An 18687-nucleotide genomic window follows, 5' to 3' on the forward strand; every position below is an offset into this window, starting at 1 on the left:
ATCTATACTCCCTAATTGTGGCGAATTGAGTGAGTTCATGATGTATGGTTTTATTGCCTATGGGGATTTGTGTAGAATCTGTCCTCCCGAGCTTGTTTTTGGTTGAGTGTTATTTTGTTTGTGTTCTCATCTAGTCCTTGTGATATGATCTTCATGATGGTGGTGTGCCACACATGAGTACATGCGCATACATTTGTTGGGTGACTTGCGAGGCCCAATCTCTCATTTGTACTTCAATGGAGTTATGATCATTTGGGGTTGGGTTGGGAATATGCATGCCTATGGGCACTCATCGTTGGATGAGCATGGGTAGGGTAGGGTAGCACCATGGAGGGGACCTCTATCTCCACAGCCCAATGTCTATTTCCTGAGGGTTGGCATGTTGAAGCTTTAATCAAGTGATAACTAAATAAAATGTGAGTGGTAATAAAACTTAAGATAATAAAATGATGTAGCGTGAGAGCCTTTCGTTGGGAAGTTAAGTCCACACGATCTGAGCTTGGGCTTTCTGATGCCAAGTGACTCTCCATATTGTCAGCCCCTGCATAGTTGTCCATTGAGTGTCTAACAAAGACCTGCAGTATTTGCATTGTCTCATGATCTTGGTTTCAATCCTCATTATTGTCTAGCGTGAGTGTTAGCCATGGACATTTTCTTTGCATGTGTTTGTGGTTGGATCATTATCTCCATTAGCATGGTGAGAGTGGACCTATAGGTTTCACATGGTTGGGAGGCATAGGTACCTATACCACTACTAGGGACCGGTGTATAGGGACGGTCTATTGTCCCAGTGCGACCGTTGCTAGATATTTTCACTTGATACTTCAGGTTCTAGAGTATGTTTTCTTGTGATTTAAGCTTTCATTGGAATACTTGGATATCATGTTAGATGATGCTAGTTTATTTGATGCATTCCCTTGTTATGATGTTTAGCATATGATTAGATGATGTTATTTGCTTAGTTGGAGTATCTATTGCTTATTGGATTAGCATGTTAGATTTCATGTTCTTATGATGTTATTACGCTTTAATAGTGGCATCCTTATAAGACAACTCTGACTATCTAGTTGGCAGTTTGGGATGTTATGCTCGGGCGATGGTTAGGGCCTTCAAGGTCTCATGATGCAATTGTGGTTGGGAGGAACCGAACACTTAGTTTTTTGTTTCAATACATTGTGATGTTGCTTTCAGTACTTTTTCATCACTGCTATGTTTAGATGGTTAGATGCATTTTTTGTCTTTTTGATATTATGTTCGAGTGTCTATGCCTCGATTTTTGGATCTGATACTCCCTGGCATGGAGGAATTGTCCTTTCTTGCTTTTTGTTCTTTGTTTTCCTGGTAGGCTGTTATGGTTCCTTGTGCGAGATTGTGGAAGTTTCATGTGGTTCTCTATAGTTCCTACCATGGATTATTGCACTTCCTTGCGCAAACCTCAGCACCAGTGTAGTGCTTTTTGGCTACTAGACCCAATGCTTCCTCACGCAAATGGGTGTTTCCTTGCATGGCTTGGTATACTTTCTCGTGCGAAGAGGTACTTCCTCACGTAAGACTGTTAGTTCCAAATTCTCTCGTGTGAAAAACAAAGGGCATCTCTGCTATTTTCAAAGAACGCAATTTGGACTTTTGAGTACTCTTTAGGAATTCTTGTGTTTCCATGCTTTGACAAATCAGAGATTTTGGGTTTTTTTGTCGTCTTTGGTTTTGGTCCTTCAGTTTGGTTGTGTCAGTTCGGTAGTGGCATTTGGAGATCCATTGGTGTTTCGATTTTTGGTTAGTCTTCCATTGTGATCTTTGTGATCCTTGTATGTTGTTGTCATGTGCAACCATACTTGTTATTATTATTATTTTTATCTTGGCTTCTATTTATCCTTATTCCAAGGATCTTTGGGCAGGGCATTACATTTGACCTCCAAATGAAAACAACCCATGAATGGGTGGTTGCAAAAGAGGTGACATACAACCTTAAACAACAAACAACCAATGTTGGAGATGGGGCATCGAACTCTAAGATTACTCGTTCTTTGGAACCTAGGAGCTCACATTCAACGGTTATACAAAGAAAGGATATCCATATGCAAAACTCTATTCTCATCCTAAGCCTTCAACTCTTTCAAATCAAGCACATATAAAGAAGGGAATTATGCAACTGATGCATTTGGAGCATTGGAACACACAACCAACACTGTTAAATGTTCGTGAAAGGAGGATAACATCTCCACACAAGTTAACTATATCATATTGATGGATAGACAAAAATGCGATTAGCATGAGGGGACAATTATAAATGTCAATTAAAAGATTATTAAATATTGTGGAGGAATAAATTTATTAAATAATATCGACCATACAATTATTTTTAAATGACATTAGAATAAATAAAAAATTAAAATCATTTAATTAATTAACAAAAAGATAGTAAATTTATTGCTTTAGGGCATTGGACAAATTCATATGTCTATGGGTATTATTTAGTTTTTAAATTGAACGATGCAATTGATCTTCCTTTATAATTAAGAACTACATTATTATGATTCATTGGCATCACAACCAACTTCAAAAACTTTGTTAAAATCAAAAAATGAATGCACCTTCAAGTATTCAAACCTCTTGACAACTCTAATAACCTAGTGAAAGTGGCGCTTTCTAATGCAATGAAGAATGTTGCATAAATTTGCTAGACTATATAAAAGTTTGAATGAACTCTGTTGAATGAACTCTTAAAAGTTTGCTAGACTATATAAACTTTTATAACTTGTACTATAAACCATTTGATTTTTCCTCTTAAATTATTTAAATCCATTATGCATCTATCTAGAAAATTTGGTTGGCACTAATTTTATGGGTTCATATTTGGCACCAATATTAACTATTTTTTTATAACACTCATTAAGAATAAATAAAAGTGCATATAAGATACCATCTCTAAAAGGTTTATAATTTGAATAAAATGTAAATAGGGATTGGATAGGATACGATTTCTAGCTGATTATTTTGAAGTGGCAAGAATTTAGACATGTAAACTCAATTCATGGATTTATAGTATGAGGAACTAAATAGAACAATATAGTTATTGTTGATATGGTGTTGAAGGTAATTCTTTTATAAATATTTTTTATATATTTTATAATAAATAGTTGATTTAAGAATTAATAGAGAACATCTTTCTATGATTACAATATAATTTTTCTCATCCTTACTATGTGTGATTACAATTTTATCTAGTTATCTTACAATGTAAAAGTTTGTACTAAGGAACTAAATTTTATGATGCCTATAAAGGGCTCAAAGTGGTAGACACTAGGTCACTCACATTTATGGGTATTTTTGCTAAAAATTTAGTTGTATTGTGAGGATCCTTTTATGGGCTATATGTTATGCTTTAGATATCACATCACAAAAAGATTTTGTGCGGAGCACCTTGTTGGAAATTATTTCAATGTTGGATTGATATTGTGTATCATGTAGAGGGTTCTTTATAAGACTATTAGAACACTCTTATCAATCAAATTCTATTTTGAACTATAATGCACATCGTAGATAAATTTTTGAGAAATTAGTTAGAAACAATATTTTGAAATTTGTTTTGTCAACCTATACATGTCAAAGGAGGCATGCCCATATTTCCCACTCCTTGTCAAATATGAATTCATTAAGCAATTTACTGTTTAAGTAAATATGTTATTAAATAGAATGTCTCTTAAATAAGATTTGATTGTATCTTTTAATTGGCATTCATATCTAAATAAACAATTCTGTGAATTCTTAGATAAATGATTATCTTTAGTTTTTTATTAAGTAAAATAGGTTTTAAACAGGTGCCTAAAACCCAACGGTTACAAAAGAAGTAGACATTAAGCCCAAAACCATTACAAACAACATAGAAACAACAAGCCTAAAAGGTCACGAGAGCCAAACAAAAAAGGGCAACCTCTAAAAGAGTAGGCGAGCAATAGGTTTTGAAGGGACCTGAAACCTTATACAATACCAATCTTCAAGATTTACATTTTGGTCTCATCTTTTGAGAACATAAAGACATATCAAGCGACAGTTTAGAGGACTTGACTCTTGTCCCTTTTATTTTTGTCCATCCATCCTCCACCTTTCCAACAGCCTTTTGCCAATCAAGGCATTCAACCTCACAGCCAACCCCCAACACTCGCATTGCAGGAGATAAAACAGTTGAAACAACACCACCATCCATAATCTAAACAGCAGCAAAAGAAGGGACAACAACACCATCCTGAGACAGAGCCGCAAGAGGGACAGCATCTGAATCAACAATTTCAGCAACTGAAGAAGGGACCATTCTTGGTCACCACCAAAGGGACAACATTTGAATCATCAAAGACATCAACAAAATCCTCCACCAAAGAACGATCTTCCTATGAAGAGCCTTCCAACCCATCCCCAATTGTGGAAACTTTATGAACTATGTAGTGCTCATTCGAAACTCCCAACCACCAAGAAGGTGATTTCTTCGATCTAACCTTTTTAGAGGAGCATTGTATAGCAAGATGACCGGTCTTATGGCGTTTCCTACTCTGAAGGGAATACCCTCATAGTCAAAAAGTTGAATCCAAGAGCCTTTTGGAGAGGCCAACTTAATCATTTCAGGGAGCCCCTTGGAGACATAAATCTCCACAAGAATGTGGGCATATGTCATTCTAAACACATTGGAAGACGCAATGTCAACTAGCAAGAAGTCCCCAAGGGCCTCCCCCACAGCCTCCAGGACTGAATCGAACCATAAGTGAAGGGAAAGATTCGACAATCTTACCAAAGAGGAATCTTAAAGGATTCAGTCGACGGATCAAACTCCTTATACCAAGGTTTAGCCATCAAGGGGAACCTATCCTTCCAAGAGAAACCACAACACATGATGGTATTTTTGTCTTCCGCATTAGCAAATTTCATAATAAAAAAGCCCCTTGCCATAGGGTAGATTTGAACTAAATCCGAAATGATGCGTTCCCAATATTTAGATATCCAAGCATGCAAATCTGACAGAGATGGCTGAAATGCCCTAAAACGAAAAATAGCAATTGTAGCAAAGTAGTCCTCCACATATGTGGAAATTTCATCAACTATTTCAGAATCTAGATGAATCATAATCGGGTTACTTATAGCGACAGGCACAACCAAAATGATTATCTTTAGTTACTTGTCTCATTTTCATTTCATTTTATTTCTTTTTCAATATTTATGAATTGATCTTTAATGCCTAGAATATTCAAACAATGCAACTAAATTATTATTATAAATAGAAAGCTAGAAATATTATTTTCAATTAAAAATAGGTATTTATTACTTTATGATCCAACCCTGTTTTACCTAGCATCTAAGAAGTGTATTATTATCATCAACATTGATGACATCAACTTTGCATAACAAAATAATCAATAATCTAATTAAATTAACATCCACATACTATCCAACCTTATTCTACCCAGTGTCCAAGTAGTGTATTATTATCATCAACATCTAAATCATCAAATTTGCATAACAAAATAATCAATAATCTAATTAAATTAACACTTCCATATATGAACGTGAGTATATACGATGACAATTTCAATAGCTTCCAATATGGACCAACATACAAAGTACTTACATTTAACTCACACAAATGTTGCTAAACGAAGTGACTAACCACTATGAATATTACACATAATGAAACAAAAAGTGCATACTTCATAACTAAATAAATAATTTTCAAATTATAATGATATGCCAATCCAAAGCTTGGAGTATATGTTTCTATGCAAACACCATCCTAACCAAGAGTAGGATGACAAAGTACCAATGAGTCGAAAGATTTGATAAAAAGAAATGTCCAATATTTTAAATTTGGAGATAACCTTAAATTATTTTTATTTCTTCTTTCTTCTATTTTGAAATTTACACTTTTCTTTGTCATTCTTAAAAACTTGATTAAAAGATTCACTGAGCAATAAAGAATCAACTTAAAAATATAAGAATTCTTATATTTCTATATAAATACATATATTTTTATGCATATAAACATGTGTATAAATGTACACAAATAAATGTGCATATTAAAAAACACAAGAACAAACATATGCATACATATACACAGATGGGGCACACACACAAATAGGCACACTTGTATTGACATGCACACATGTATCAACATGTGCACATATATAAGCATAAACACATTGAAATGTACACAAATATATACATGTGTGCACACACAAATGCACATCCATCAATGTGCCCATGCACCTGCAAATGCTTATACACATGCCCACTCACAAACACAAGTACGGATACACACACATCTACATGTCTACATTCACATGCCTACAGAAACATTTGATTATGTAATTGTGTATGCATATACCAATAAAAATGAAGTATACGATTTTCATATTTAAGATAAAATTCTTCAATATTGTCATCTTTTGTTTAGGCAAACATATGACTTTGAATACAAAAATACTTAAAACATTAACATCAAACCCTAACGAATACTTTTCAATATTATCTTATTCACCAGTGTAAAACTATTGACATTATGGGTAGAAAGTAAAAAGAGCCTTCAATTCAGGTCGGAAACAAGGTATGCTAGTACTGGATATTAAAATGATCTTTATCAATAGATTTAAAATATATTTAAGCTAATCATCCACAATGGTGGTAGACAACAATTATTTTGGTCACAAAAACTAATAAAATTGGTTCCAACAAAGATAACTATTCTTTTATTATTGAATAGTATTTTATTCTCTCCAGATTCTTTATTATTCATAGCTCAACAATACAATTTTAAATCTTGCATCCCCTAATTTAAAATAACATATATAATTCAGTTTAGTAAGATAAAAGAAAACATAACAAACAAGGACACAATACATCTAATTCCTGCCTATAGTAGTTAGTAGTTTTGATTTGTGTTGCGGATAGTAGTTTTGAGTTTTGTTGAGTTTAATCGAAGAAGTAATATTCATGTAAAGTGTTGTTTAACAATTAAAATAAATGTTACAGATTTTGTTATAATATGTACCAAATATTGATGATAGATTTATTTTATGAACATAGTAGATAAATAATTTCTTTCAGATTATTAAAAAATCAATATAAATAAAATTACTTACTTACAAAAAAGATGCTGAAAAATAAAATGTTAAAAATTTGAACAAAAAGTCTACAGTTACAATTTTCTTTTAAAACTTTCTAGTTCCAAAAAGTAATTGAATAAAGAACTATTCTGATTGGACAAACATATGAAAAACTTGCACTCCCTACTGTAGCAAAAACAATCAAAGAAAGTGTCAATAAATATATAGTGTTGAATTATTTTTCATGTAATAAATATGCAAACTTTATAGCTCAAAAAGTATTTGAATAATAAATTGTTCTAATTGGACAAACAAATTAAAAAGTTGAAGTGCATTGAATGTTATAGTTTCTTGCTAACGGCAGGAAATAATAAGATTTCAACTTGTTTAATTGATAATAGAGAGGTTCTCATTATAAGATGTAGTAGAAGCTTTACTACAAGTAGGGTATGTTATTACGCGTCATTACAATGATAACGTTGATGCATTCAAGATATATTTGAGCACTCATTCCCAATGCTTAAATGTATCAGTTTGACCAGAAAATTTACTAATAAATTGATTCCAAAGAATAATAAGCTTAATAGTTATCTTTAGTTTCTAACTTTCTATGAATAGAATGCAAATTTACTTCCTTCAGTAGGTTTCTAAGAATGGCACTACTCATACTCAAAAGTTGCCATAAGCTCAACAACTCATTTACGATCCTTTTATATCTAACCCTCACTAATAAATAATTGGTTCCATCTTATAGATAACAAACTGTTACCTTTCCCACTCTTTTTAGATGGCTTTAGTCTGCAACTTGATTCATTTTTCCTTATGCTCTGTATCATCGTGATGGATCAATGTGTGCGATCCCAAAAATTTGATGCTAAAAACACTCACAAGAGAATCCAGCAGCGGCATACTTACCAACTGATAGATTATGTAAATCTACTCAGTGGCTTGTATTTTTTGTTGAGATTTTTTGAGATCTACGTTACATGCCTCGAATATGTCCCGTAGATATGAGCAAGGAGACAATTCAAATGGAACCAAATAAATGACAATTTACAGGATGCGTTAAATGTATATATTCCTAAGTTGCATTGAACAGACAGCATGGTACATAAACTACTAACAGATAGTAAGACTGTGTGCTAGAGGCTCCAATTTTTTTTTCTAAATATCAGAGTACATAAGCAATCGCATTACTCCTAAAGCTAGCACACATGACCCCAACCAGCAAGGACCTTACTCAGAAACAGCTAACAAATAACACTTCTCTCGCAAGCAAATAGTAATATGTAAAATCAGAGTTTTCAAAGTCAATAATTCCATTAAATCTATTGGAATAAAGTCAATTAACTAGCAAGACCATAATTCCACTGAATCTATTGGAATGCACTAAACTAAATTGTAAAATTAGGGATTGCATGGACCAAAAAAAAACTGCTTCTATTGGATTGCTTCTTGGAATACCTTTTCAGGTATTTGCCAAATAATTTTATCAAAAATATCATACTGTGAAAATGATGATAGAATACGATTTAGGTATGCATCAAAAGGATTAAGTGTGAATACTGAATAGTGATACACCTTTCATGATCTTTTCCACATGAATAAGATGTTTAAATTAGGGATTGCACGGACAACAATTCTATTGTTTCTATTGGATTGCTTCTTGGAAAACCCTTTCAGATATTTCTCATATAACTTGGATAATTTTATCAAAATTATCATACAGTGTGAAAATGATGATAGAATATGATTTAGGTTTACATCAAAAAGATCGAAGTGTGGTTCACTATTTTTTCGAAAAATCAGACAAGAATAATGTCCACACCACTTTGCGATAAACATTTCTCTAGGAAACAGATTCTATATGTTTCTATTCTTTCTTGCACATTCTATATGTTTCTGTTTCTAGTCTCATTTTGTTTCTTATGTTGCGACCCCTATCCTAACCATAAATCAAGTTACAGATTAGCAACGTGAAAGCCTGTTCCACAACTAAACCAGAAAAATTGTGCAATGTTTCTGAAGATACTGTAAAGCTTAAAACCATTTCCACCATTTCCTATTTCGTCTCTCCTCTCTTTTCCTGCGCACTTCAGCCTCCTGTTTGTTGTCAATGATTCTCTGTGATTAGTATAATAGATAAACCAAATCAAAACTGTTTCATGCAGGATTTATGAACCCGTGCATTTTAGACCCAAAATTGAATATAAAACACCTAACTAATCCACACATAATCCTTTCACATAGAGGGAAGAGGAATAAAGGATAGAACCTGTTGAAACTTGGCAATTCCCTTCTGAACCCTCTCTCCTACTAGTTCCTCGTACTGTAAAATATAGCTTGTCAGGTATCATGTTAAGAACTTCCAAGCCTGCTAACGACTCACATACAACTTCCTTCCAATAACATCTCCCAAAATTATTAGCAGAACTACCCTACCTTTTGCTTGCGCCACTTCATCTCCCATGCTCTATCTAAAACATCTTTCTGCACCTGCTTCTGTCTTGGATCCTCAAGTTGATCTTTCGCCCAACCTGTCTCTTCTAAGGAGATACTTGAAACCTTAAATCATCACAAGTCTGCGAATGTTAGGAAGGACCCAAAAGGAATAGGGTTCTAATACTCCCAAATGAAACTAAATCAAATTCAATAAGGATTTAAGTTTCGTACTCCCCAATTATGTGGTCGTTGTGGGACTTCAAGTTTCATAACCTCAGCTTTGATCTTCTTTGTTGCTTTATAATAGGGAACATTTTTTACAACAACAGGGTCAGCTCTAGCCGTACTTGGGTCAATGGCAAGCAATACCTGTCCATTACAACAAGTGACAGCAAATTCCATTGTGATACCAGAAAACCCAAGTTAAAATATTGGATCTAAAAAGTAAAATAAAATTCTAGTAGAAATTCTAAAAATATTTATGAAACAAATTATACCTTGAAATTCACAAAGCATGTTTATTGCAAGCATTTGAAAAGCCCAAATTTTAAGCCATAACTGAACATCTTTTTTGGGAATAGGATATAAAGTTGAGATGGATAACAGACACTAGAACAAGAGCAATAGAAAGAAGAAATACATTTTTCAGTTAAATGAGAACGAAATATGTTTAGCAGCATAGTAGGAAAAATTGCTCTGAGGAATAAATTGGAAAACCAAAAGATGAAGGATTTCAAAAAAATCACAACTTAATTGTATATAGCCTCACTCTACATTTTTTTTCTTCCAAATCAGTGACTTTTTAATTCAAGTTGTTTCAACAAGGCATAAACTGTCAATTTTGAGAATTAGTGATGTCAGATGTCAATATGTTGCAACATTACAACCTTTGTTGATTTTGACAGCTTTTAATGTTGCACCATTGGCCAGACTATCCAAGTTAGTAATCCATGTGGTCCATGGTTCTTTTTAAAGCTATCGATCAGGGCCTGATAAAAGGGATCCATGTGTCATCATTGATTGTAGAACTGACGCATTCAAGTTGTTGCACTCATAGATGCGATACTCACAGACTTCTCCGTGAGAAGTTATTATCTCGTGGGCTAAGTTGCTGGTTCAGATTCTGGTATGGATGTGGGTTCAAGATTCGGATTCGAAATTTGTCTAAATTTGTTTGGGCTTGGCTTCGGATTCGTTTTGGGTTCATCTGTGCAAAAACATACATTTTTAAAAATATGTATTGTGTGTGTATTTATATGTAACAAAAAATAAATCCATACTTGAACCTGCTAACAGTAAAGGAACATAGCAAAATACACCACCAAATCTATGTTTCAGTTCAATAGGACATTAATTGCATCAATTTTAGCCATACATACAACTTGATACACTTGCTTGGTCACATGCATGGAAAATATTTCCATATCAAGGAAACAGTTTGAGAATGAAAGGAATTGTCAAAAGATAACTACAGTTATCTGATTTAGATGTCGCCTATCATCAATATGGATTTCCTTTATAAGAAAGTTCTCATTTTCATACACAAATACATAAATGACATATAAACATCTTTTTTGGTCTTTTTAGTGGTCACAATAGGGTTGGGAGGCCAAGAAAACACTTTAAAAAAGTCTAAAAAAGAGACCAAATTCAGCCTGGGTCTAGATAGCAAATTCTTCAAAATTCGCTGCAAATTCTACCTGGGTTCCTCTGATAGAATTTGCAGTAAACTTGTAGTTCTGCAAGAGAATTTGGAGAGAATTTGACAAGGACCACAGGCTTTGTACAGAATTAAACCAGACTTTGAGGGTTGCTGGAGAGAATCTGGTAACTTAGCTCGTGAGAAGTTGCAGCTTGCGAGTAATTGCAATACTTTCTCACCAGAACTTTTCACTGAGAAATCGGCGAGTTTGTGACTACTTATTGGCTGCAGATGTATATTGCTGTTTGATGTCAAACAAATAGTTTATGGTGCATGTTTGTGGTTTCTATTTTTCTGTAAGGCAAAAAAGTCCTTTACAAGGTATTGTAAGGTGATTTGCAAGGATTTAGTTCAATTTGGAGTAGATTTGGAGAGGATTTGAAGTAAAATGAAATTCTCGTGTAGGTTTTCAAATTTCTTTTTTCTTTTTTTCGTAGCATTTTATCTCCTCTTTGTTGCATCTATGTTCATAGAAATTTAACAATGACATTTTCCTAAGTACTCTAGAATTGTTTGACTGTAATGAACAAAATATAACACCTTTTTTTTAACAAATTTTTTCAGATTTTTTCATTGTTTTCTCAAAAATCTCAACTTTTCCTAAACATTTCAAATTACCTAATACATTGTTTTTCATGTTTCAACTGTCTACGATTATTTAAACGAATTTAGATTGTTTGCTTATATTTTTATTAAAATATCAAGGTTACCGGGAGACAAAGAGACTTGGAGGAAATAGGAGACAGGGTAACTTGGTGACAAATTTTTTTTTAATAATTTTAAGAGTCTAATACTAAATACAAAATAGTAATACTGTAAAACAAAACGACTAAAGTAAATAATAATAGTAATGTCACATTAATATAGAGTCAAATATTTCAAAACTCACATAATCACATTATTGTATCTCATAGTGATACTTGTTTTCTGAATATTGCATATGATCATTATCATATCAGCTTGATAATTGTTGATATTATCATTACATATTCAAAATTTAAATTTTAAAAAGTATAGTTTGATGCTAAATTCCCAATATGCAAACAAAAATGAACAAACTTAGTACAGTAAACAAACCAGAAATCTATCAAGTACTAGATGTTGATGCTACTATCATCTACTCCACAAGGTTGTGATCATCCATCTCAAGGTCTTCAGCTATCATGCTCTCAAAATCATTTTAATTGTCATTGGTCTTAATTTTTGCATTAAAAAACATTAAAATGAGGGCTAAATACATCAAATAAATTAATATTATATTTTACAGTTATTTTTTATCAAGAGACTTCACTTTTTGGATTAGGAGACTAGGAGACTTCAAGAGGCTTTGTCATGAAGTCTCCAACCTTTTTTGAGGTCTCCGGAGACACGGAAAGTCTCCGAGACGCATCTTTTAGGGGGGAGACGGGTATCCAGGTAACCATGTAAAATATTGTTTTGCAATTACAATTTGTAAATGGAGGTGAAATTTGATTGATGATGACAAATGAAGATTCTTCTACAACATATCAGCTTCATGGTCTCTTAGTGCCTCAATAGACGCATGCCCATCTAGATATGTGGGCACACATCTTAAAGGGGCTAGACATAAGGCTTAGAAGTACGCCTTTGAAGGACCGGAAAATAATATCAGAAATTGCATCAAGTATGAAAAACTAACCTGTGGAGCATACACTGCTTGAAATACCACCTTGCAAGCATCATAAAACATGATGCGAGGGTTTGTGACAATCCCATAGATCAAATAAAAAGAGAAATAAATGTCTTGCTTGCTACCCAAGAGGAGAAAAAAAACAAAGGGGCAGGGAAAAGCTAACCGTGAGAGCATACATAGATGAATCTCAAAGTGTTACAGTCAACCTTGAAGAAGAAAAAGAAGAAATGCTTGAGAACTCACTTTGTGGCCCATGTCTCCATAAATCCACCACTTCCTTAGCCACCACTTTTGCTACTTCTAGTGGAGCGCCACCATTGGTGTCGCAACTGCAGTCTATGGATAAATGTTTTGTGCACACAAACACACTTGGAGCATGGCTATCGTTGCAGAGAACTGGGTAATATAGGGAGGTGCATTAGCAAGTAGGCATTACTTGTGCTGATTTCTGGTACTTCAACAACATCCCTCTCAATGTCACAGAAAATCCATATTGGCTGAATTTGGTTATTGCAATGATTGCAGTGGAAAATGTCTACAAGGCACCTTCTCGTGGAGACTTAAGTAGGAGGTTAGTTCACTTGTTTTAGTTTTTAAACTGTTTACTATTAGTTTTAAATCTTGATAACTTGAGTTTAAATTTTTATAGTGTAGACTAAACTTATGTTCTTATTTTTATAGCACTAACTAATTTTTATTGAGTTTAAGTTATTTTTTAATCAAAATTGTGTACTTAACATTAATTTTACTTTGTACTTGTAGATTGCTCACATATGCAATTGCTAAAACAAAACAAGTGGTGGAAGAGAAAAGAATACAATGGAAACAATATTATTCTTTTTAATGGATGAACAGACGGCAAAAACTGCACCATCATTATTTTTTTGGATTCTTGCAAGGATGATATGGTGTTCTAGAAATTTGTGGATATCTCCAACAAGGTGAAGAATGTTGAAACTTTGGCTCCAATGTTAGAGCAAGTGCTCCCATGCCTCGTGGTGTTAATGCTGCAATAACACTCTCACTGTGATGCCTCTAGGGTCCTATAGGCTCAGTATTCATTTGTTATGTTGCCTATGTAAGCTGCTGCGATACATCCACAGCGTGATTATGTCCTTCTCTAAGAGCTCTCAAGGTTTCCCTTGCTTCTCTATTTGCTTCTTTAGCCGAGTTTGGGACTCTTTCAGCCATCGAATGTACTCCAATTACCACTTATACTGTCTTGCCTTCCGGAATTTGTGGGGGTCTCCAAACTCTATGTGGTTCTCTGTTATACTAATGCATTAAAAGAAAATGCCCACTAGGTAGCAGGTTCGCTGCTCTAATACCACTTTGATATCCTCTAAGTTTGAGAACTTCAAATATTAGGATGTGTATGAGACTTTTTCTTCTTGATATTGACTTTCTTAGTCCTTTAATTCATGCCAAGTGTTTGATGAAATTAGTTGCATTTTCCGGCAGCTAAATCTATGAAAGTCTGATTGCCTCCTTATGGATAAGAGCTAATAGGCATATAAGCAGCCTAAACATGAAGCAATAGACTTCCAAATTGAACAAACATCATGCATTTATTAAATATATTACTCAGAACTCAGATTTCAACAACAAACTCTAACATTGATTCACTTCTAATTATAAAACTTAGACAATTCAGGAAATGCAGTTAATGATTTGAGAAAATCTAAAGAGGGCAATTGTAGAAATAGCTTGTTGTCCAACCAATACTAATGCTAGAATTGAAAACGTAGGTGACCCATGTATACAACAACATAAAAGGTCACGTTCCTATATGGCTAGACTTGTTACGACAACCTTTACACTGAATGTGTTGATGCAATAGTTTCCTAGGCCACGAAAATCTCAATAACAGAAGACCCAACCACTCAAGCATATGGTAACAGATATATTCATTCTCGCTTATGACCAAGTCGAACTCTTTATGCTAGCAAAACTCTCACTTGATAATATGTCTCACTGTTGGGTATCTCACAACTTCCTTATGACTAGTTCTTCTCAATACTCCAATACACTAATGCAGTTTTTCGTGTTTAGGCCCAACACTTGTGCATCGTCTCCAACAACTCTTAAAAGGTAAACCATACTGAATCTCCTTGCAATCATGCAAACACCATCCAGGAATTTGTCCACTGATAATTCTACTGCAAATCAAATGAGGAGAGGTTTAGGGCTATGTCCAAACATCCTACAGCATTATCATCCTGCACTAACAAAGGAAAATGCAGTCTCTTGGTTTCTTGCAACTTATGGAATCAATTTTCTTCTACATCCATGTCCTTTCCCATCTTCCCATATAAATTCATGGACTCCACTATTCCTGTTACCTAGCACGAAGATGCATTTAGGTGTAACAACACTGACAAAGCATCGATAGGGTTGTAGGAGCATTTGGATTCCAAATGCTAGTCATTACTATGTTGTCCAAGTAACTACCACGACCCTAGTCCAACATGGCGCCACATAGGATGAGTGTTCATGTTAGAATCACCACCTCTCAAGGACTCATGGGCGATTGAGAGTGAATGTTAGGCCACGGAAGTAATAGGAAGTTGCCGCCAGCATAATGAATTATTATTTCCTCAATCAACACTAACATCTATTTAATCAAAAGAAAACCCCTTAGCCTATCACGATGCAAGAAGAGAAAAGGCTAAGTATGGGTGTCGACTATTATGCAATGGGAAGGGACATGAACAATTCTTTGAACCTAGTTGTTCTATTGTGGATAAACAATTCTCTGTCTCTCCCAAATTAAGAACTAATTCATACTCTTATCGAGGCAAACATGCAAGTTTCTTTTCCATATTGAAAAGTTTTTCTTCAAGGACCTGTCCTTGGCAATAAATTTTGGTGGCTACCTGAGCATATTTGTTTGCTTCTCTAAAATATTGTTTGCCAATTTTATTTTATATTTTCCCTATGGAATACCCCTTTCTTGGCCTCAATTTAATGCTACCTTTTACTGACCCTACTAAATATAAATTGTAGGAAAGTGTCAATACTACCAAAAACAACTTAGCTTCTAATCTGGTCTCAAACTTTCAATTTCAAAACTCTAACATTTTGTTGAATAGTTTGTATGCAAAGACTGATCTGAGTATCTAAGTTCCAAATATTAGACAATTGAGATCTGCAAATTACTTCAAACTAGAAATAGACAACTCTGGCAATCACACCACCAAACTTGGAAACAATATCTTTTAACAATGCCCAACTATGGATTGCATAAGGAAATAGGCAAATAACTGAATCCCAATCTTTAAACTTGCATAGCAGCACTATCGAAATCCCAATTGCATATATATCAAAGTAACGAATCTCGCTGCGAGTCAAGGGAGTTGTCCGAGTCGGCGAGTCGAGTTACCTCAGCCGGGTCAAAATGACCCATGACCTTGACTCGGCAGGTCAACTAAGCTGACTCGCCTAACTCGACCGACTCAGCTGACTCGGTTGGGTGACTTAGCTAACTCCCCTAGTAACTCGGCTGACTCATCTGATATTTTCTTTTTCTTTTCAAAATTTTCTTAATACATCTAAAATTTACCTTTGTACTTACGTAATCAATATATGTTATGTATGTGATCAAATTACCTTCTATTTAAGCTTTATTTAATAATGGATGCATGGAATTAATTTAAATCCTTAAAAATCTCAAAGTTTCAAGGGTTTTGTCACTTTGTTGAGTCGTTGCCGAGTCACAAGCAAGTCCGAGCCAGGTCACGAGTCAAGTTACCCTTGCCAAGTCCGAGCCGAGTCCGAGTCCCATTACTTTGATATATATATTATATACATTTGAAGAGTTGGCAAAAAAGATATTTGGAACCGATCCTATTCATATGATCAAAATATTATTTAAAACAATGCCAAGTTCATTTTCTAGTATGCTCCTAACAATTGATACAAGGGCTCGACAAATACAACACTAAATTCAGAATCAATTGTCTGACTTTTCCCTGGTCTTATCACACACACACACACACACACACACACACAAATATTTCCTATTAAGGCCAATAATAATCAGCGTAGGCATGTGTATTGAGAGGCTTTGAAGTAGCATATATGATTAACATGTTGTCATTCCCAAATTTTGTTCCAGATTTGATGCTTATTGGAGAAGAAACAATATCAAATCAAATAGCCTATGTTCTGGGTAAACTTCTGAAAGTGATAGAAGATACTTGCATTCCTCAATAACACCTTTTTCGATGATAATATAGATTTTGTGGCATTGTTTCTAGGTAGTAAGATTCAAGACACTTGCATTAGTACCTACTCTGATAGATGGTCTCCTATGCAAGTTCACCACTAAGGCCCAACAAACACTTTGACATCCTTGACTCATAATTGATCCCCAAACAATTGGTCAAATCCCTTACCAATGCAGAAGTGCGTAGACAGTATGAGATAACTTTAAAGAAAAACTTAAGTTGTTTGTTTGATGAAACATAGGGCCCTTTTGTTATGCAGAATTGAATAGGAATTAGGATAGTGATAACCTAATTTTGCCCCAAAATCAAGTTACTAGTCTTCCATCTTGATAGGTGGAACTAGAAATTGACTTCCAGTTCTACCTTTTATGGATTGGAAATAAATTAAAATGTATTAATTTTTCAAGTCTAGCGATTTTTAGCATAATTTGTTTTGCCATTATACCATTGTAAATCTATGCATTCTGTTCTTGACATTTTATAGAAGCAGGTAACAAATGGTATGTTTCTACTCTATTGTAATGTCCCTGTTTTTGGCAAGTCCGTGCAGTTGATGGAGTTAGCTCATCATAGCGACCCTCGTGGGCTGACAGGGTGTTGTGGGGGTCTCAGTTGTGGACTCGCTATTTTTAGTAAGTCTAGTATTGGTAGTTGCTATTTTTGGCAATGCAATGGGTGGCTTCAGCAGTTGGTTGTCACCTGTAGTTAATAAAGTTAATAATTGCATGAGCTCTTATTTATTTATTAATCATTGAATTGCATTATTATAATAATGTTTATATTATTATAATAATGACATTAAGAGATATTTCTAAAAAGTGTTGAAAAGTTTCTAGTGTTGATTCTTTTGGAAAACTTCCACAATTTTTGTGCTAGAGTTATTTAGGAAACCTTGGCCAACGGAAGATTATAAATGAGAGCTCATTGCATTGGGAAAAGAATGCTTAAATATATATTTGCTTTTTGTGCCTTTGTGGCTTTTTCCTGATTTCTGACTTGTGAGCCCTTGCTGAAGTATAAGGGTCTCGTCTAAGAAGTTCTTGGCAATTGTGTGCAATATACAATTGGCCAACATTCTCCTACTGTATTCCTGTAGCTAAGGAGAATAATCTTGAAAGTATATTTCTTATTGATTATTCGGGTGAGGGTTTCTAAGAAATTCTCTAAGAATTGTTCTAAGTATTGCTTGTAATTTGTTGCTGTGGTATAACAAATTACTCATTCTCCTACTATTGCATATTGTATCTTGGAAAATTGACTCGATTGAGGTAGTTGTTTGGGAATTGAATTCAGTGGTGTCTTACGACTTGGAGACTGCAAACTGCAAAATAATTTGGTTGGGGAAAATTGTTGTTGACTTCTAGTAAGAGACATTGGGCATTTAAATTGTCTTTGGCAATCATTATAGAGCTGGACACCTATCCCTTAGTGTACTGCGATTATTTCCTGGGAGAATCGCAGGGTTATATTGGCATTGCGTTGGAGGATTTAGGAGAGGCTGCAGCTAGTCTGGACACCCTGAAATCTACTGCTGGGTGAAATCTGATAGCTGTGGGTCAGTTTGGGAGTGGTGAC

General features: G+C 34.4%; 1 protein-coding gene across 1 annotated transcript in view; it reads right to left on the reverse strand.

Annotated features, from left to right (window-relative positions):
- Window positions 1-8748: 8748 nt before the first annotated feature.
- The window catches only part of EMB2737 (embryo defective 2737), a 191581-nt gene continuing 181642 nt past the window's right edge, over window positions 8749-18687 (reverse strand). Inside the window, exons 9-12 of the mRNA XM_089788108.1 lie at window positions 9759-9896; window positions 9528-9650; window positions 9361-9414; window positions 8749-9188 (exon numbers count right to left, since the gene is read on the reverse strand). Coding sequence (XP_089644234.1) covers window positions 9126-9188; window positions 9361-9414; window positions 9528-9650; window positions 9759-9896 — 378 coding nt within the window. The 3' untranslated portion in view covers window positions 8749-9125. The remainder of the gene's footprint in view (window positions 9189-9360; window positions 9415-9527; window positions 9651-9758; window positions 9897-18687) is intronic.

Source organism: Cupressus sempervirens, chromosome 6 (assembly GCF_028749045.1).
Source record: "Cupressus sempervirens isolate cs-2001-9-10 chromosome 6, ASM2874904v1, whole genome shotgun sequence".
Lineage (NCBI taxonomy): Eukaryota > Viridiplantae > Streptophyta > Pinopsida > Cupressales > Cupressaceae > Cupressus > Cupressus sempervirens.